Genomic DNA, 21687 nt, shown 5'->3' with positions numbered 1-21687 from the left:
ACACTCACCCTTAAACTGAAAGAAAAAAAAAGCTGAGAGATAAAGATTGAGAGAGAATTTAAACTGTGAGAGCATGTCGGCGAGAACAGCCAAACCAAATGTGTTGTTTCTGTCAGGGTAGTTTTGGACATCCTCGGTTGGTGCAAGCGTGTGTCTGTGTGCATTTAAAAAAATGAAAGATTTATTTTCCTCCTTATTGTACTTCTTCATCTCCTCTTCATTCCTCATTCAGCCCTCCATGTCTCCCCAGGGAGGGTGTGTGTGCAGGTGCTCACATACAAGAAGTAAACGGGGCTCCACCTCTGACTTCCCAATGGGGGTCCAGGCACACTCATCAGGAGCCCCGCTGTGCACTTAAGGGCCCTTACACCATACATAGACGCATCCCCAGTCTCTCTAATCGGGCCAGCCCGCATCTTTGTCATGTTGTTTTGCTCTGAAAGGAGAACTGGAGGCTACACTACAGAGAGAAACTGGAACAGGGAGACAGGAACAAAAGCACGCCTCTCATCCGCAGCAGGGCTGCTTGTTAGGGATCGACGGCCCTCTGGGAGCAGGGCACTTGGCAGAGGACATAGGGTTGTCAGGGGCACAGCCGTACATCAGTCATGGGGAACGTGGGTGAAGTCAGAGACCCCTAAGCCTGCAGCATTATCGCCCCTTTGTCAAATCTGCACCTGTCACTCATTCAATACGAGAACATGAACCGGTCAAACTTTGATTTACTGCCAGGCCTCATAGCGCAATGAAATGAAAGAAGGCATCAGATATAGCATGATCAGAAGGAAAAAGGAAGGAAGAGCTGGGGGAAGATAAAAGAGATAAATGAGACAAAGGAAAGCAGGCCATGATGAAGAAAGGGAAAACTCAAAAGAATGAAGACGAGAAAGATTGAATTAACGCGAGGAGAATAAAACAACTTCAAATTCAATTGACCAAAGAAAGTTGCAGTCACATTAAAATTCCGACTCTATACATGACTGTTGTTGAGTCTGATTGGGCTCTGTTTTGTTCTATTGTAGATTGTCTGATGCTCATTTATTTCCTGTAAAGATAAGTGATAAAAAGTTAACTTTTGTTTTATCCCTGAAAATGACCAGCAGTATTTCTGATTTAATCTGTCCATGCCATCTGTACAGATCTATGAAGGGAGCCGATAGATATGACAGTCTTTGAAGGGAATTGAGTCCGCAGGGGTATAGAATTAATATGACTTAAGCTTTGAGTTGATGCAATATGACTGAGGGCAAAAGCAAACCCTTCTTTTCATCTCCCATATCTGCTATGAAGATTTGGAGGACATGGAAAGAAACCAGATAGTCTGACAGAATATCAAACTGACAATAAGTCTGATAAAAAGAATTGGAATTGTACATCGGGTATCAACATTTTCAGTCTCTCTCTCTCTCTCTCTGTGTGTGTGTGTGGGTGTGTGTTGTTGAAACTATGTTGAAGGGGGCATTGGGGACAGAACCAGAGATACTTCATAGGAAAATCAGGGGACAAGCAGTCTTATTAAACATGGTAACTGGTTTGTTGATAGTTCAAGGTGGTTTAGCCTCTACTAGGTCCAAACTAGATCTATTAACTGGTAGTCTATTTGATTAATCATATAAACCAGTTAATGACAATAAATGGCCAGCTTGCTGACCAAGGTGGTCCTCCAGGTCAAAACCAGCTGGTAGTCCATCTGCCCATCTATAGCTTGGGTCACCTAATGAACAGCTAAACCCATGTACAAAACAGGTCAAAACTATGTCCTGATGGACATCATTTTATATGGATTCTCCAGTAAAGAAGCACAACATGACCAACCCAAAGACAAGACGGTCACAGAAAAAGAAACAAGCATTCATACGTCAGTGTCGCAGGTGCTTTTCGACAGTTTATAAGCGAAAAATTTCCTACATCAGACTTAAGATTGGATACATTCATTTCTTCCATTCGCATAGCATTCCACATTCTACTTCCAGACCAAATCGCTCTGCCAATCTACAAGCACTGAATCCATAAAGCACATGGTAATAACTTGGACCGCTTCACTTGATGTCTCCCAGTGGGGTTCTGCCGCTTTGGTTTCTTTTTTTCCCTCCTTTCGTTACGGTTTTAACTAGGCATTATCTCAGTGTTGTCACATTGAGTTTTCTCTGAGCAAGAACAGGTGAGGAGCCCTGTTTAGTCAGATGCCTCTGATGTCAGTGCTACCCATGCATCACACTCGATTCAGAGAGTTTAATCTGCAACAATAACCTTCTGTCTTCAGAGAAATTGCTTTCTGGGGCCGTAAAGTAAACAGGCAAAAGGTGTTATTCAGCATATTGAGAAAGAGTCATGAGCGGGAAAGGGTGTGCGTAGAAAATGATAGAATACAACGAACAAGAAAAGGAGGGGGAAGGGTAGAGCAAACGGGGTGCGGACTATCGCAAACTGACCTTTCAGTCAGAGAACACACAGACAGATATTGAATGAGTTTCATTGTATTGGGAGAATGAAACTGCTGGCTTGTTAAATGGTGTGGCATATGGATATTTTATCTTTCTTTGCCTTTAATTGGGTTACTGTCAGACTGTTTTCCCCTTGAATCTTTCTTTGAGGAGGAGAGACGAAAATAAACATGAAGATGTCCCAAGCCCGGAGAGGCTCGACTGAACGCTATCTCTCAAACAACACAGGCCCGTCCTTTAAGCTGGCTTCAGGTTGCATACCGCCTGACCTTTAATCTGATGCATAAACAAGAGGCTGGGGAAAGCGATCCCTCATCATCCTCCCCTCATACTCCGCCGCCTCCTCACCCACCTCCATTGTTTGGCTTATGGGTGCATTTGTTCTAATTGTCGCTGCTTTATTGACGCAAATTGCTGCAGGTCTTTGTGAGGTCTTGTTTAGCCGGGCCCTGTGGCTGACAATGATGCATGCCCATAGGTATTTATAACCCACACTACACCTGATGTCAAGCGCGTGCTGAGTCTAATCATGTGCAGTGATGTTGGAGTATTCATGGACTCCAGCGAACAGATAGAAAGATTTGTCTTCTTTTCTAAAGGAAGATTGAATAGGGAGAGTAAATGAGATGGGTGGCCGCCAGCACTTAACGCACATGGGCACTCTTTTACGATTCCAACTGCTAATTCCAGGGGGGATTTCATAACCGATAGTCCAAAGAGACCAATTGTAATTGAAATGCTGCTTATATGGTCCATTCTCCTGTTGATCTGGTAGAGGCACACATTTTGAACCCCATTCCATGAGTAGATCATTTTCATCTTTGTCTGTCAATCTTGTAATTTCCTGGTGTCCCTATGACACTGATAGTGGTCTTGTCCACATCTGTGGCTGTAAAAGTTCACTTTTCATTTTCTAAATTGATCTCTTCAATGACCATGGAAGGTCATTGGATGTTGGATGAAGGTCGGTTATTTGGTTTGTTTACTAGTTTGAGCTCAAGCCTCAGCTGGTTACCAGACTCAGTGACTCAGCTTATGGTCACTTTAACCTTTGCAGGGTCTTCCATGGGCTTTTACGACCAAATCTCTACTGTTTGTTTTGGAGTCAGAGGAAGGCTGTTCCTAGACAGGGAGATTAAGCTAATGGCACCTTCCCTGTCCATCTCCTAATGGATGAAGATGGCAATACATACAACAAAGACCTTAATAGGAGTGTGGAGTGATGGTTTAGTGTCAAGACTGTCCCCTGAAAAAACATTACGTTTTAATCCAATCATATGGCTAACTCTTTGATGTTGGCCATCACTGTTACATGATACTGCAGATAGTTTGCAACATAATTAGATTTCCTTATGAAAAATAGTGTCATGAATAAGACCAGACCATGTTCATTTGCTGATCTCTATTCTCTTGTTCTCTCTGTCAAAGCTTTGTTTACCAGTTTCCTATGTTCTGCTCAAAGCTTGTTAGCGGTCCTCTTGCCGCAAGCATAGACACTAGGCACATTGCCACCCGATGCTAATGTGTAATCACACGTTTACAGGAGCTAATGGCCAAATTAATTTCCCCTCACAGATGTGCAGTAATGGCCGAGTGATTTGTTTATTTTTCTCAGGCTTTGACTGCTTTGTGAGAAAGATGCAGCTGAGAGTGGTCATCAAAAGTCTACAGACGTCTATGATCCTTGCAGTGTAATCTGTCCACACACACTGTAATATTACTTGAAACATACTACACAGCAAAGATTTCATGTCTCGCATACAGTTACCTCTAACTTTACCATCCGTAGCTTCATTCATTCTCGAAGCCGCTTGACGTTTCTTTGAGTAAAGCCTTTTTTCAAGTTTTTACTTTTGCTAAAATGTCAGCAAATGTCAGTGGGTGAAGATAATACACTTTGCACATTTTATGATAACTTATCAAATGGCATATTTAAAATTCAGCCTTACATTTGGCCCAAAACTCTCATATTGATAGTATCTCACTTTTAAAAATGGATTTAAAATTCTTTCCTGTGCCTGTTTTAGTGGATTATTATACTTGGTAATGGTGAGAACACTATTTTAAATGGACACATATAGGATTTGATCCTTGAAACGGCGAGTAGATTACCTGCCTGTATTTGCAAAACCAAATGCACACGGCATACGGCTCAATGATTCGCTTAATTTAAAACACTTCTATTTTCACCGCCTTGCAAATGCATTTGATGGCCCTCTAGCTCTTCCTCCATCACATATGAATATTGGAATGGGGCGTTAAATGAAGTAAAGCTAATACAATTGATTCTAATGGCTGCATGGAACAACAGGACAAGGATGTTCAGTCATCACCACTCATACGATTCTCATTCGGCTCCATTTGGTTTTTATGGAAGGCCATTTAGCGGTAGTTTTAATGAAGGTTGATTGGCAATGTGTCGGAGTGGCCATTTCAGTCAGTGGGCTGTTCCTGCTTGTGATCTACAATTATGAGTACATTTAGGCCAGACATCTCATCTTAAGTAAGCTATCAGCGTCAGTAGAGGCTTAGCCACCTGTATCAGCACCACACAGAGATGACATCTTGATAAATCTGTATCCTGTCCTTTTATTTCTTGGTTCTCCATATTGTTGCAAGCTTAATGATTTACCTCTTTGTGCTTTCATTGAGTGCCCCAACTCCCCCTTTTTGAGAATCTCCTTCCTTAGTTCTCCTTTGCTCTCTCTGTATAAATGAGCCGTATTTTCAGACAGGATGTTGTATCATAATGAGGGGTTTGTCACCAGCAGCCCGTGTGGTGGAGTAGATAAAAAGCGGGGCTTGATTAGGGGGACAAGGCATATTGATTCCCATTGACGGTCACTTTCCCCAGCTCTTAATGAAAGGAATGCAAATGAGTCTCTCCGAGTTCTCGAAGGGGGAGCGGGGCTGAGATGTGGGCCTTTGACTCCCTGTCGTAAGAGGGACATGTATCATTGGCCATGGTTCACTGGGGAGTCCTTCACGGAAACGTTTGGTCCGTTTCATGTTCTCATGATGCCGGCAAGCACAAGCCAAATGTGGAAAAAGTAATGGACTGTGTCCGTACGTGTAATTTAGCAAAATGGATAGGGGCACATGGGCTCAAATGGTGCTTATGCTATTGATTTAGGAAACAAGCTGTATTCTTATCAGGAAACATGCTGTACTGTACCGTCTTGTATGTTTTATTCAAGCTGATATCATCTGCAGTGTACCATCTGGTCATTGTTCTTCTCAGGTTGATGTCTGGACCACTGGTTATGTCATAAATGAGGATATATGATCTTTTTTTTTTTCTTCTCTCCTCTATAGCAACAGACTGGCACCTAGCAACCATGACCGGATACATCGGCTACGGCAAGAGTTCCAGCAGGCCAAGCATGAGGAGGAACCTGATGACCGCCGTCGATCCTACAGCTTTCAACAGCAACAGAGGGTGAGTGCAAAAGCCTGGTGTTTGGTGTTCAGGGCAAAGGGCAACATGTATTATAATGAGATATTGTCAGGGATCACATGAGTTGTGTTTGTTCCGAGGTAGTTTGATTACTTTAGCATTTTCGAGGGGGAAAAAGAGCATTTGTTGTCAGCTTTCATTTTATCTTCTTTCAAAAATGCATCTCACAGTTTATTTGCCCCCAACCTTGCCTGTATTTGTTAGGTCTGCACAGAGGTGAATGTGTTTTAACATTTTGTCCTTGAAAGTCCGTGTATTATTTTATTGTCAGAGGTTAGAGGCTAGCCATTATTTTATCTTTATCAGCAAGTTAAAATAATATACACTGCTCAAGAGGCTGGGAATGGAATTGTAAGGGGTCAAAGGTCAAATAGCTGTGTATCTTTGCTCTGTAATGGCCTGAGCCAGACATGGCGGTCTGTCTTGTGACTTCCTGTTAAAGGCACGGAGGGGATTTTAAAAGATGACAGCCTAATTACCCCAAGGAATGGAACCATTTCCTAAATTAGAGGTCAGCTCTCTGACCCTGTCCTCTCCGACACATATTTGGCCTCCATTTTCCTTCCAGGTCTTGAATAGCTCTACAGAGATTAGAATGTGTTAAACTCAATTAATGCATTGATGTTCTGTTTTACTCAGATCAGTGCAGAGAGCAGAAGCAAAAAATAAATAAATAAAATTCAGCATCTCAGACACTTACCTTAAAGATTAATGATGGATGCATAATGAAAATCCACTTGCTCAAAGGTGAAGTGTGTTATTTATTTGGCACTAGTGGCACCAAATGGAAGAGTAGAAAATCTAGAATTTTACATTTTCTGAAACGCGAGGGGTGCTTGTCCTTGGAAATTTCGCTGACACACTACTGGGGTCTTGTGGGTTGTTGCCAAGGTATTGCTATGTAGTTGCTAGGGCATTCTGGATGGTTGCTAGGTGGTTGCCAGGGTGTTATGGTTGATTTCTAGGTTGTGCTGGGGGTTTGCTAGTTCTGTGTGGTTACAAGGTGGTTGTTTTACTGGCCCAAGTCTATATCCTAGGCTCTATTAAACTGGTCTGTAGAAAGGGGTTGTATCTCTCTTACACAAAAAAGAGTGAGTGTATGGGTTTTGCTCACTGCTAATGAAAGATATTTAATGAATAAATCTACTTAATGACAGTTATGTCAAAAGGACATAACTTATGTCCCAGTTATGACTGTAGTGTTTCACTTCAGGAATACATATGGTCTCATAAGCAAGCTCTTATACTTGCACTAGGTTGTATTTGACAGCCTTAGCTTGTCTGTTTGCAGTATAGATGAATAAAAACCTCTCTTGGTACTTAATGGTGTCACAGTGTCTGGGGCTTCTAGTACAGGAAGTAAAAGCACTGTTGTTTGCACAGCACCGAACTAGAGGAGTCAAGCTGGAAGGTGCCTAATTGCTTGTGATGGTTTTCATTGCTTAAAGACTAGAGACATTTTTCAGAATTAGAATAAGCTCCCTCCCTCGTGTCTCAAGTCTACTGTATTAACAGTTGATGGGTCGGGCTCTCAGTTTGAACAGGACTAGTTTAAAAAAACAAAACATTCTAGGTGGGACCCAGGGAATGCCTTTGAGTCTTTCAGGGTATTATAAGAAGGGTGAATTTCCTGAAGTCTGCGGTTTAGACTTTTTTCTACATGCGGTTGGCACCGTTGCAGTACCCAGGTTGTGTGAAGGATTTGTTGGTAGTTTTTTGTATGGAAAAAGTCTCTCCAGTCTAAAAAGGTGGGGAAAATCTTGGCAAAATTTCTCAAACTGAGGTTCAGTACAGTATGGCACGCTGGTCTACAGGCTGCTTTGCTATTGACGCAAACAATTGTGTCAAACAATAGCTGAGAGGTGTGTTGAGGATGTAACCAAGTATTCAAGATTAAATGTAAAGGTGAGTCCCCTTCAGTGTTTATCGTGGTTACGGTTCTACTAAAAACAGTGAAATGCTAAGTTTTCACATCACAAGGAATCAGGTGGTCCAGGTGTTTCATCCCTGGATTGCATTACACTCCATCAAAGCGAATACAAACAGGTTTGACGCTGATTTAAGGTCTGAGAGGGCTCATGAGCACTGTGGTCCTGTTGACTTGTAGAAATATACAGCCGTCAGTCGTAGCGGCAGGTCGAGAGAATAATGGTTAAGCAGTGTAAGAGAGCGCAAGGGAGGCGTTTGTAGCCATAACAGTCTTGTTGATCCTACTGCCATAAGCTTGATATAATGACAATATAAAACTGTCAAAACAAAGTCACATGTTCCTCTGAGAGCATCCAGAAATGATTTTTGGTGCACTGATGTAACAGTGAAAACTTGTTCAACATCAGATGAGTAATGATACGTTTTTATAAAAGGACCACTGAATTACCATAGTGTTTTGGACATGTACCTGTATTACCATGGCCTTTTTCCCTTTTGGGATACCATTGGATTTTTGACATGGGCTCTAGCATTTTAAATATATACTTACTTACTTATTGTTTGTGTAGTAGATAATATACAGTATAACACACACACAGACATGCCTTCCTAAATACAAAATAGATGGTACCACTTTATATTAAGTGGCTTTAAGTACTATGTACTTGCATCGAAAAGTAAGTACAATGTACTTATTGTGTTCAGGTTATATTGTAAAACACTTGTGCTGCTTTTGAGGTGCGATACGGGTAAGGTTAGGGTCAGGTGTGGTGGTATGGGTCGGCTTAAGGTTGGGTTAAGGTGTAAGGGAAGGGGCAACAGTGTAATTACAAATGTAGTTACATAAATTAATTACATGCAGGTATTTTCAAAATATAAGTACAATGTAAAAACATGCATGTACACAATAAGTCCATTGTATAAAATTATTAATTTCAATGTAAGTACATAGTACTTAAAGCCACTTAATATAAAGTGGGACCAAATATTTAAATACTGTTGTTTTGTTTTAGTTTTAATACCAATTATTATTCTTTTTTAAGATAGCATGGTTTGAAAAAATGATATCAACCATGGTAGTACTGTTTTTTTGTTTGATTTATTTATTTTACAAGTACCACTGTACTACCATGGTATTCTGAATTATTATTTGAACTACCTTAGAGTGCTTTCTAAATACCATGATATATATGATTATCATTTCAATCATCATCATACCATGGTGTCCCCACTGTATTTTCAGTAAGATTTATTATTTTCATATGAAAAGCACTCAACTAATTAACATTTACTTGTGACCACCTAGTTACAAAGTCTCTTGGTTGTTATTTATAGCTTTGATTATAAATACCGTGCATTACACCATTCAGAAATGTCCCTCAAGTGCAACATAAAATCAAAGTGCCATGAAACAATGATTGATTGCCTTTTAAATATGTAGCTATGTGGCAAAACTCCCAACTTCACATCAAACGCCTCTCATTTCTTTATGAAGAAAAATGGGTAAGTACACCCCAGATAATCCTTCAAACCCAGCGTGAGTTCTGACAGCATGAGACGCACATTAGGACAGTGATTAAGGTGTGTTCTCTGTGTTCACAATCCCCTGAGGACTGAAAGAAACCCGTCATCAGGTTTTTATGTGTGGCGACGAGCTGCCATCCCAGATCGCCGATAATCGCCCCATGGCCAGAACCTGTCACAGACCTCCACCGGTAAATAGACAATTAGACGTGTCTTGTTATGCCTCCCTTGTATATCACGCCCAGCGTTTTTCGCTATGACTTTGAAAGGGGCTTTTCCAGATGTTTGTCATAAAGAGCATGTTCTTTCCAGAGGCTTGCCGGCCTGTCTCAACCAATAAACATCAATCTTTTGTTAAGACGATCGGAGACCACACAAGGGACGGAAGTATTATGCCGGTGCAGATCACACACACGCACAAATTAGGCCCGTGTTTGTGTCCTTTTCTCCTCTTTTACAAGGACCTCAGTGCTGGCAAGCATTTCGTGACTCGAAAGAATGCCATTGATTTCAGGATTCAGAGGAACCAGCATGTTTTCTTTGATTATAAACCCCACAGGAAACCGAAATGTCCTTGTTCAGTCGACCCACTACGGCCAATGTTTAGATGAGGTTATCTTCTCAATTCTAAATCAGCACTGCAGGAACATACTGTAAGCTCAATGAACATTTGCTGCATGTAGGCGAAAAGAAGTGTACAACATGATAATGAGCCGACAGTGGATAGATAACTACACTCCAGGTTAGAGATTAGTGTCCCCCCTGTGAAATATACGTGGATTGCCTTCCTACTCTTTCATATCCCTCCACGTTCAGAAGATTTAGAGCTAGATGATAAAATCGAGATTGCCTACAGGGGATGTGGGGACTATCTGTTCTGAACTGAACTCAGATCCCAGTGCAATACACATTCAACCCTTCACCCTCATGTTTAGGGTCTGAGAGACACTAAGGGCCATTTTATGACATCCAGGCTAATAAATCATGAGTTTTTTTAAACGGTTATTATGTATAACCGTACATAACAGTTCTAAACTGTTATACTGTAGTTATTGTGGTGTTTTAGTGTATTGCTATGCAGTTGCAAATATCTTCTGGGAGGTTTTTAAGGTGCTGCTAGGTGGTTATTAAGATGTTCTTGGGTTTTTAATATGTTAACTTACTATGCAGTTTATGTGGTTTTGTTGCTAGGTCATTATTCAAGTGTGATGGGTGTTTTAGTATGTTTTTATGCAGATGCCAGCATTTGACGTTTCTAAGGTGTTGTCAGGTAGTTATTAGGGTGTTCTGGGTGTTTTAGTGTGTTGCTATGCAGTTGCGAATACTTTCTGGGATGTTTCTAAGGTGTTGTTCGGTGGTTATTAAGGAGGTATTGGGTTTTTAATATGTCATCATGCAGTTTATGTGGTCTTCTGGGAACTTTCTAAGGTGTTGCTATAGTTTTGGTGTTCTGGGTGTTTTAATGTGTTGCTATGCAGTTTCTAGCATCTTCAGAAAAGGTTTCTAAAAAAAGGCATTGCTGCAGGTGTTTTTTAGGGTGTTTCAGTGTGTTGAGTTTTGGGGATCCTCTGAGAGGTTTCTATGGTGTTGCTAGGTGGTTTTTAGGGTGTTTCAGTGTGTTGCTATAGAGTTTTGGGGATCCTCTGAGAGGTTTCTATGGTGTTGCTAGGTGGTTTTTAGGGTGTTTCAGTGTGTTGCTATAGAGTTTTGGGGATCCTCTGAGAGGTTTCTATGGTGTTGCTAGGTGTTTTTTAGGGTGTTTCAGTGTGTTGCTATAGAGTTTTGGGGATCCTCTGAGAGGTTTCTATGGTGTTGCTAGGTGGTTTTTAGGGTGTTTCAGTGTGTTGCTATAGAGTTTTGGGGATCCTCTGAGAGGTTTCTATGGTGTTGCTATAGGTGTTTTTTAGGGTGTTTCAGTGTGTTGCTATAGAGTTTTGGGGATCCTCTGAGAGGTTTCTATGGTGTTGCTAGGTGGTTTTTAGGGTGCTTCAGTGTGTTGCTATAGAGTTTTGGGGATCCTCTGAGAGGTTTCTATGGTGTTGCTATAGGTGTTTTTTAGGGTGTTTCAGTGTGTTGCTATAGAGTTTTGGGGATCCTCTGAGAGGTTTCTATGGTGTTGCTAGGTGGTTTTTAGGGTGTTTCAGTGTGTTGCTATAGAGTTTTGGGGATCCTCTGAGAGGTTTCTATGGTGTTGCTAGGTGGTTTTTAGGGTGCTTCAGTGTGTTGCTATAGAGTTTTGGGGATCCTCTGAGAGGTTTCTATGGTGTTGCTATAGGTGTTTTTTAGGGTGTTTCAGTGTGTTGCTATAGAGTTTTGGGGATCCTCTGAGAGGTTTCTATGGTGTTGCTAGGTGGTTTTTAGGGTGTTTTAATGCGTTGCTATGCAGTTTTGGGCGTCCTCTGAGAGGTTTCTATGGTGTTGTTAGGTTATTATTAGGGTGTTATTGGTGTTTTTGCTGTGTAGTTGCTTGGGTCCTTTTGGTCCTGAGTTGTTGCTGGGTGGTTATCTGAGTGTTTTAGTGTGTTGTTACACCCTGGTTCTGGGAGGTTTCTAAAATGTTGCTAGGTATTATCCGAGTTACCTTAGTGTCGCCATGCCAGGGTGTTTTGGATCGTTGCTACGGTTGTGCATTTGTATTGTTTTCAGTGCATTGTTAGCGTGTCCTTTTGTCAAGCTGCTATGCTGTTAAGGTGTTCTGAGTGGCTGCTAGAGCGTTCTGGCTCTAAATGATATAGATAAACCTTCCCTAGTGTACAAGCACTCGAGCAGAAAAGTGAGTTTCTAAGGGATGAAAGGAATGATGAGTCTGTCTATAGCTGTTGTCACTTTCACATTCTCTATTTTCCTGTCCTTTATTTTAACGTGATACAGACACCTCAGTGTTGTCATAACTTGCTAATAATGATACATTTTTTGCAGAATGACATGCTAATTTTCTATTCCTTCACTTTTTCCTGACTTCTGCTTTCTATCCTTTCTTTATCTCTGTTTTTTCGCACTCACCCAGTCAAGTGCATCAGTTCACAAATTAAATCCATATGTCGGAGCGGGTTTCTGGAAGTGGTTGAGTGTATAGCGCAGTAAATATTGTTGCACATGGAGCATGTGTGTACTCTGACCCCCCCATTGCACCGCGAGCCGAACCAGTCTTTGATATTAAAGGCTACGGGTCACGCCGCGCTGTAATCGTAACGATTATACGTGATTTTGAAGTCTGGGTCCGGCAAGCTACCTCCACTCTCCATCCAGCTGTGTCATGCTTTCTTGCTCTGAACTGCTGTGGACAATTTTTTATAATTATGTCTTGTCTCTCTATTAGGCCACTTTTTGTTGTTTGTTCAGGTGGGTTTCGTATTGTTGTCTGCTCTGTGTCCGAAAAGAGTTGACAAAAAGTGATACATTTTGTGTGATTAATGAGAGAGATCTGGAGATGTCATGCTTTCATGTTTTTATAAGCATCGAACTGATTAACTTTTAAAAAATCAGGTTCTACATGCAGTGTAATGCTGTTATTCTGAACTGCCATTGAATTAGTACTGTGGAAGTTCATTGTGTTTTGCTGCTGGTATTTAATTTTTAGCGAAAAGCTGGAATATAAGTTTAATTGAAAGTGAGATTATTCATTTTTCTTTGAAAGTAAGATTCATTGAAAGTGTTTTACATGAATTGACTAAATGTGGTTAAAAATGGCATCATAAAGGTTAACATGCCACTGAACTAAATTTTAGATGGCAAACATTATTATCCCTTTTTATTTCTAACACTGGTTGTCACAACTTGAATTTTTCATGAGTTAATTTAGTTTTGGTAAATTTCCAAACTGTGTGTGTACAGAGGAGGATTGACAACCATATTTAGCTATAGTGCTGATCTCATGAAATGGCGTATGTATGACACGCCAATTCGTATTTCCATTTTTGGCGTGCTATCAACACGCATAATCGCTTTTCAACGTGTTTATCAACGCCTTTGACTTAACGTTATATTACTGTATTATGTATATATAAATATATGACCTACCCCAACCCCGTCCCTAAACCTACCCGTCCCTAAACCTACCCGTCACTGGGGTTAATACCATTTATGAGTCTTCTCCTACCATCCTAGGAAAAGAAATATCGCTCCACAGATGTAGATATAGATTTTGCTTCGTTTCGCTCGGACATTTAACGGCGTACACATACACGCGGAATCACTCGGACATTTAATGGCGTAGACATACACGCAAAAGATTTCGGCGTGGACATACACGCGGATAGCTCAAAATGCGTATAGATAACACGCCACTTGACTTGAAAGTGGCGTGTATGTTTACGCAAAGTCATGATGTCATGTTGTATAGTGTGTGTATGTGGACAGAGACATTAGAAGACACACACTTTCTCTCACACAAACCTGATTTTTACTTGCTTCAGTGTCTTTTCAGTCCAAATCTCATTAAAACATCTCACTATGAATAATTACTTCATTGTTGCTTCTAGCTCACAATAAAAGCATTTCCTTTTCTCTGTTTTTGGCTTAATATGTTGCAAATGAAGAAATTTTCCTGGGCCTTTAGCTATTAAATTGTGTCTCACTGGAGATGTTGCTCAGCCTTCATCAGACATGGATAAAATTGCCTGATTCTCCAGGATGTTGTAAAACCATCGCCATAATGTTTAACACTTCTGTTTCCCCCCATAACATCGTCTTATGAATCGTTTAAATGTTCGCCTCTCTGCATTAATGCAGCATTTGCTATTTCTGCGAAGTCAGCCATTTGAAGCTCAAGTGCACTCGAGGCTAATTGCTATCGGGTGTGGTAGTCACGCTTCTCATTAGTGCACCTTGTGTTTTAGGAAGAATCGGTAGTGATCAAGAGCCCCTCATCAATTATTAAACCCCTATACCTGACCATGAAATCTGAAATGATGCTGTGCTTATCAAATCTTGTATGACTTTCTTTCTGCTGTGGGAACACAAAAAGCGATGTTTTAAGATGCTTTATACTGTTTTCATACTATTTGTGTGTAACAGGAATGTTTTTTTCACATTTCAGGCCAACACAGGTTCTTACACACCGACGGGGCGGCATTCGGTTTCTGTGGAGGTGCAAGTGCAGAAACAGAGAGAGGACTCTTTTACTCAAGCCCAGAGGCAATACAACTCCTTACCGCGGTAAGAGACGACACCGCACACAATATCTCAGATTACATCTGTAACCACACATTCAGTCTCACAACAATAACACTAAATGAACAATATTTCCCTAAAGCACTGAAGCTCTTCTACGGTTTTCACGTTAAAGTGAACTTTTTTTTGAAGATGAGGAAAGCAATTCTACAGCTCATGTTGGACGTTTGTGCACAACCTCTGGAATCGAAATGTAAAAAGTAGTTTTAAACAAAATTCTAGCATTACATTACATTACATTAGCATATGTAAGTTTATTTTATATTGTTAATAATATGAATTAGTACCGTTCAAAAGTTTGGGGGTCATTAAGGTTTTTTTTTAGGTTTTAGAAAGAAGTTTATTCTGCTCACAAAGGCTGCATTTATTTGATCAAAAATACAGTAATAATGTATAATATGCTGATTTGCTGCTCAAGATAATAATAAGTTAAAGGACAGCATTTATTTAAAATAGAATTTGTGTGTAACATTATAAATGCCTTTTTGATCAATTTAATGCTGAATAGTTCAATAATACTAAAAATTATAATTATTATGGTATCATTGTAATGCCTTGCTATGTTTTGTTTGTGTAACATTGACCTTACGGTACCATGTAAATTCCATGATACATAAATAATGATGATATCATCTGATACAATTACTGCACCAAGGTGCTGCCCAAGTACATTTTGTAAAGGTATTCCTCACATTCAAGCAGTAAATCTAAAATATGAGTACATACGTTGTCAGAACGACTAGCAAAGCAGTGAAAAGTAATATTTCAATAAATGCATGCTAATAAATTAGCCATAAACCAAATATGCGTGCAATCTTCTGTACATGTCTCCCACACTCCCTCTGACCTCAGTGGTGTTTCTCACTGTAGTCATGCCATTGTCATGTGGTCGAGTCTGTCTTTACTCTAAGCCCTCCGAACAGCAACAACGTCTGTCTTCACGCTCACAGGCCGAGAGAATGTGCCCCTCCTAAACCTAATAAAGATCAGCCCGAGAACCTGTTTGTTGAGGGAAGTTTATCTTGGCAACTGCAGTCTATAGGGCCCCCCTTTTTTTGGATGGATATCGGCCCCATCCCTCATCTGTTTTATCTTCTCTCTTCACTTTCTCTCTCTTTCCCCTCCCCTTTGCATATTTGTCATAAATGTCAATAAAGCTTAGAATGTTGCCCGCGGGCTGAGTTTGATATCAGCGTTTCTACTTGCAGGCATTGGTATCTTCTTAATCTGCTTCAGTTCATGCAAAGCATCCAGCCAACAGACATGAGAAGAAGAAAAAATTCCCGCATTGGAGCTTTACATACTTAACTAAAAGTGGTGGGGGCTGCAGGCGGTGCTGATAAAGTTTCACTCAATATTTCAGTACATTTTATTTACAGCACAGCAGGAAAACATAACTTTGTGTTTTCTGATGAGAATGTACCAGCTCAAAAGTCACCTTCACAATGCAGTCATGTTGTAGATGCTGCTAAGGTGGTCTGAGTGGATTTTAGCCATTAAACAGACAAAAAAGACAACAAATCTTGAAGGTTGACATTGAAGCTTCAAAAGTCAGTCTCTATATGATATAGTTTCCAATTTTGTCTGCCAGGTAAAAAGTCTGACCACTTTGTTGAATAGAAGTGTGCTCAAATATCAGACAAACTAAACAATAGTTGCAGTAGAAATGGCAAGTTACATGCAGAAGTTTAAACAGTGTAATTTATGTGGCACCAGAATTGCAAAAAATCTTACACAACTAGTCAAAAAAGGTTGTTTTTTAAAATAAATTGATACTTTGATAATGGTTACCTTGTAAACAAAATATACACATACAAAATGCATTCTTTTGAAAGTACAAGATTATGGTCTGCAGGGATTTTGACAAGGAATTATTGTGAACTGTGTGTGTGTGGTCTAACCTACACGCTTGGTGCTTGTTTTTATTGGCTTTGAGAACGGTGTAACCAGGATATGTACAATTACAGAATTAGTCCCCCTCAAGCAATGACAAAGCCCAGAACACACCGCAGAAAGGAGGGGGGCCTTGCATCAAAAATCCCAGTTCCATCCATCGTTCTTCTCCCTTTTTTTTTTCTTCGCTCATTCCCAAGACAGTAGAGAAAGTCCTAGGGTCGATAGAAAGGTCGACATCCACTACTCCACACTACGTGGACATAATGACAGTTAATCAATTCAACCAATCAGCTTCCACTATTTCTCACTGCCTTAAGCATCGTCAATGTCGCTGTCTATATTGAGCGAACTTCAGACGAAAACGCCAGCTTTATTATAAGGAATCCACCGACTAGATCCTGACGGAGCTTTGACACTTTCCCTGGGGAAACCCGGCACGACTGGCGGCCCTTTGATGCACATTCCACCCATAATCTCATACCGTCGGTCAAGCAGGGTCAAGCTGGTGTGAAATGACCCCTGTCCTCTGGAGGACCCGGCCGAGATGCGCGCTCATTAGCCATGCAAGGACTTACTGGAACGTCGCCGCTCCACCAATCATAACGCAGCTTGGATTGATCAACAGTTGCATGGATTATAAGCAAGCTTAACAGGGATCCAACTGTGTGTTTACCCCGTGGGTTCAGATTTAGCACTTGGCTAATGAAGGGATTCTTTTTTGGGGAGGTGGATTAGAGAGACAGAAAGGGAGGAACAGAAAATAAGACAGATAAGTGAAGTGTACGCTGATTAGCAGTAATGCAAGTCATGTGAAACAGAGAGCAACTTCATGCAACAGCTGCACGTTATAATACGGCAACACTCAGTCGCAGAGATAAGATTCAGGTCTCGCATTCCAGCCTCACGTTCTGCTTTCTGTTAGCAAATAGAAAACATTACTCAAGGTGTTGAGATAATATTGTTCTCTGTGTGTATATCTGTTGTCCTTTTGATAAACTGTGATGCACACCAGGTGTGTTTCAGATACAAATAATGTAGCTATTGGGACAAAGGGGAAAATACTTTGTTCTTATTCTGTCATTGTTTTTACCTGCGTTGTGACGTGACATTATCATAGAGATACTGCATATCACTTTATCTATGAAGTGTGAACTGTGTAGTGTGAAAGCAGAATTGCAAAAATAATGACTGTTTTTAAACAGGTTTCACAAATACTTCCCCGTCTGCTATTGGTTGAACAAACAGATAGCCCCGCCCCAGTCTTACACCATTGGTTAAGCTGTTGCTACGTTGGGCTGGTAGTTCTTAAACATGGAAAGGCGCACATGAACTTGACCATGCTAGTCTGATGTGTAACTCTTGTTGTGGACGCGCTATCCAACAGTGCGCTGATAAACTAAAGCTAAAGAATTTACAACATTCTAATTACAATTGTGTTCTCATTCTAATGTTATGCATATGATAGATTGGCACTGCACATCTTGCACTTAACTGTGTTTCATGATCAAAGTGATTCCTGGCAGTGCGCACTTTCAAGTCCAGTTTTACTTTATTTTGCTGGTCTGGAAGGCATGCTGTCTAACACTAACCAATCAGACCTCACGAACCAAATGCCGCAATAACCAATCAGAAAAAAAAGAGAAATGTATTTTTTAAAGTCAGGGCAATCATTGTTTTCCTGATCGATCGTCGCAGTCACGTACGAGTACTCTTGTCCATATAATCAACACATAATAATTGGTATCTAGTCAGTTTCACCTTCTATACATTTCAAAATACTAGACCTTTCATGACCGTTGACTTAAATTGATATGCTTTACGCAAACACTCTTGAATGTAATCTGCATTCATTTTCAATTTTTTATTTATTTATTATCCAAACAATGTGAGCCATAGCTCAGGAAACTACGAGATTCAATGGTGCGTCCAAGGGCATGAATCACTATTTGTTCATATAGCGTTAAGTGTTTGTTCTAAACCTTGAACTATAAGCCTTGGTGTGTAATTTGTTGCAGACCATTTCTTTGAAAGACATGTATGATGCTTCAAATCATGTGGCTTATTGAGGAGAGGTGTGTTATTACTTTTCTTTGTCGCCTATAGCGATCAATAAAACTGGCAACTTACATTGAAATTGGGACCCAAGCGATTTCTAGCGTCCATAATAACAGACATTTGGGCTTTTTTAGACTTTGGCCAGTAAACGATCATCTAGCAGTCACCCAGAACACACTAGCATCTTGCTAGTGACAAAAAAAGATGTAAAAACCCCTTATTTCACCATCACATTCTGAATTCTGGACGATAAAACACATTTTTGTCCCTGTTTTTGAAAGCACTCCTCTCTTGTGTGAGCCGATGTGTGAAATCCCAACAGAAGTGTGCGCACACACACGTACACACACGCTTTTAAGATTGCAAGGCCAGTGAGGTGTGAGCGGGCCTTCATTTAGCCATGAGGCATAGGGATGTGGCACGTTAGCTACTTCACATTCCCACTTAATGGATCCTAATAACGGAGCAGAGAGAAGATGGAGAGAGTCTGAGTGGACACCCCTCACAATGGCCGCTACGTTGACAAAGAAATTTGTAGGTTTGATATTTCTTCCCCTGTTCCTTTAGGCAAGAAAGCCATCTAACCCTGGCAGTCTGTCAAATGTCTAGTTATTGATTGGCCGGTATGGATGGACGTTGAAGTAACCTGTTATTTCCTCTCTTGATGTAAAGTACACTAGCGGGCCTCAAAAAGAGTGTTTAACAGTGATTTTTACATTTTCTGAAGAAAAAGTGAGAGCCGCTGGTCTTGGACAACTCGCCACCACAATTCTAGCATGTTGTAGCTGGTTGTTATGATGAGTCTATAATAATCTGGACTCTAGATTTGATCCAGGTCCTTCTTTCAGTGTACCACCAGGTCTTAACCAGACGCAACATGACTATGAGCCACGACAAAAATCAATCAAAAAAGCACATCCAATCATAAGAGCATGTGGGCGGAGTCTCTCTGCAAGCACACTGCTGCTCTTGCAACGATATGAATAATCAAATTCATGTAAATCAAACCATTTTAACATCATCAAAAATACTTACTGAGAGATTGAAACGATCTTTGTCATGGAATACACTTGTTTGTTTAATTTCAATGTTGTTTATTTTCAAGATCACGCAAATTGATATTCAAACTCATATTAGATGCTTTTAACATTAAATAAAGCACAGGCAATAATTATCATTGCGTTGTTTTTCCAGCCACGACGTCACAGAAATAGAAACTGTTTCTAAAAGAGTATCCCTTGGAGCTTATCATCGACATGACTTGTTAGGACAAAAAAACGATTAATATGTGTTGCGGGATCGTAGCGTGTCTGATTTAGTGTTGTGACGATACCAGCATTTTCAGCGCTGTTTAACGGATTCTTAAACACCTCTGGTGTTAATATACGTATTATATCCACTGATAGATGGATCCACTGATAGACACCTGCTTTCAAATGCTCCCGTGTGTATCTGTGTAAGCACTCATTGAAGAAAACATGTGTTTGAAGTGTTGATCAATGTAGCCAATCACACACATATTGAGCGTGTGAACACAATGGCCAATCACAGATATAAATATTGAGCGTGTGAACGCAATGGCCAATCAGAGGTGTTTAAGAATCCGTTCAACAGCGCTCAAAATGCTAGAGGGAAATTCTTGTATAGTCACTTTTTTTTTCAGTACCGACTTGGTACCAAAATCGGTACTTTAGACAATACTAGTCTGATTAGGACACTGTGTGAGTTTTTTACCGTGTCTGTTTCTGACCCTTCTTTCCGTCTTCCTCAGACAACCACGTAAAAACCCTAGCACCGTGTCTCAAGACTCTTGGGATAAAGTCTATCCTCCCGGCGATGTCTTTCAGACCACCAAAGAAAACCCGCGCTACTCCAGCTACCAGGGATCCCGCACTGCCAACGGCTACCTGGGCGCCGCCTCCACAGGCATGAACGCCCGCGTACTCCTGGAGACCCAAGAGCTCCTGAGACAGGAACAGAGACGAAAGGAGCAAGAGGCGAAAACCAAGCTGCCTACGATGGAGGAAACACCAGCCCCAATCCAAACCCCGGTCCCTACACCACCCAAAGGTCCCTACCGACAAGATGTGCCACCATCGCCCACCCAACTCGCCCGGCTCAACCGTCTACAGACCCCTGAGAAGGGCCGTCCCTTCTACTCTTGAGACGAGAGATCAAAACTGTAGGAAAAACTGTATTACAGCAATAACATTGAATGGAAAGAGACAGAGCTATAATATGGAGGATTCTGAGTAATTGGTTTTGGAGGTTTTTCTGAGGGTTTTTCCAATTTGTTTTTTTTTTGTTCTCTAGTATGTACACACTGAAAATCTTTATGGAATATCTATCTCCCATCCCTGCTTTTGACAAACTTGTTATGTGTTTGTACTGAATTCATTGACGTTACGCCACTAGGTTCTCTTGACAATCACATGACAGTCGATGCATGGCTGTTTCCAGCATATTGTGACCTACATATCATGTGTTTTGTCAAGTGTGCTGAGAACTGAATTTCACTACACCTGTCAGGAACATTTCTGGGTCATATTGCACCACAGAATCAAAGAAAAATATATGCAATATTTAGCCTGTTTCTAGGTCTATGAAAAATGTCACTGTTTCGCATGAAGTGGAATACAAATTAGAATAAGAATTTGTTCCCACAACTGTTATGGGAACAAATTCAAATTCCAGTTTATTACACGTCAAGTAAAACTGGGAAAAAAAGGTTTTCTAATTTATAATTGACTTAGTATAAAATAGTTTGTACCAATTTGTTCCTTTTTTTAATTTAGATAAGTTGATGCCACTATATATATATATATATATATATATATATATATATATATATATAAAAAGTAACAAATTCTTAATTTGTGGCCACAATATCTTGTAGTTTCCCCTGAATGTCATGTGCGGGGAATTCTTGAAATTTACTTGCCCCAAAAATTGACAATTCAGATTTCTCTAAATTCAAATTTTCATTAGACTGTCATTACGTTAATACAAGATTTAAAACAAAAATTGCTAATTCTTCTTCTTTTAAAATCAGCATAAATCCAGTACAAATATCTATAATGTATCAATCCTTTACAACTTAAATATATCATTATTTTTACATCATAGCACTGAGAATGAGGTTGTTACGTTACCCTAATGATAATGTTATCTGTGTGTGTGTGTGTGTGTGTGTGTGTGTGTGTGTGTGTT

The 21687-nt window shown here is 40.4% G+C and overlaps 1 protein-coding gene across 7 annotated transcripts in view; it reads left to right on the top strand.

Moving 5' to 3' along the window:
• pard3aa (par-3 family cell polarity regulator alpha, a) overlaps positions 1-21181 on the top strand; it is a 516365-nt gene extending 495184 nt beyond the window's left edge. For 3 of the 7 annotated variants that reach the window (XM_056237055.1, XM_056237056.1, XM_056237051.1), the window contains 3 exons: positions 5760-5883; positions 14393-14511; positions 20249-21180. In XM_056237055.1, coding sequence (XP_056093030.1) covers positions 5760-5883; positions 14393-14511; positions 20249-20642 — 637 coding nt within the window. In that variant the 3' untranslated portion in view covers positions 20643-21180. Of the gene's footprint in view, positions 1-5759; positions 5884-14392; positions 14512-20248 lie in introns of all 7 variants that reach the window. The other 4 variants (XM_056237054.1, XM_056237050.1, XM_056237052.1 and 1 more) reach the window with 2 other exon arrangements.
• Positions 21182-21687: the final 506 nt, after the last annotated feature.

Source organism: Rhinichthys klamathensis, unplaced genomic scaffold (assembly GCF_029890125.1).
Source record: "Rhinichthys klamathensis goyatoka isolate OS25496 unplaced genomic scaffold, OSU_Roscu_1.1 h1tg000476l_1, whole genome shotgun sequence".
Lineage (NCBI taxonomy): Eukaryota > Metazoa > Chordata > Actinopteri > Cypriniformes > Leuciscidae > Rhinichthys > Rhinichthys klamathensis.
This window is presented reverse-complemented; position numbering and strand designations above follow the sequence as displayed.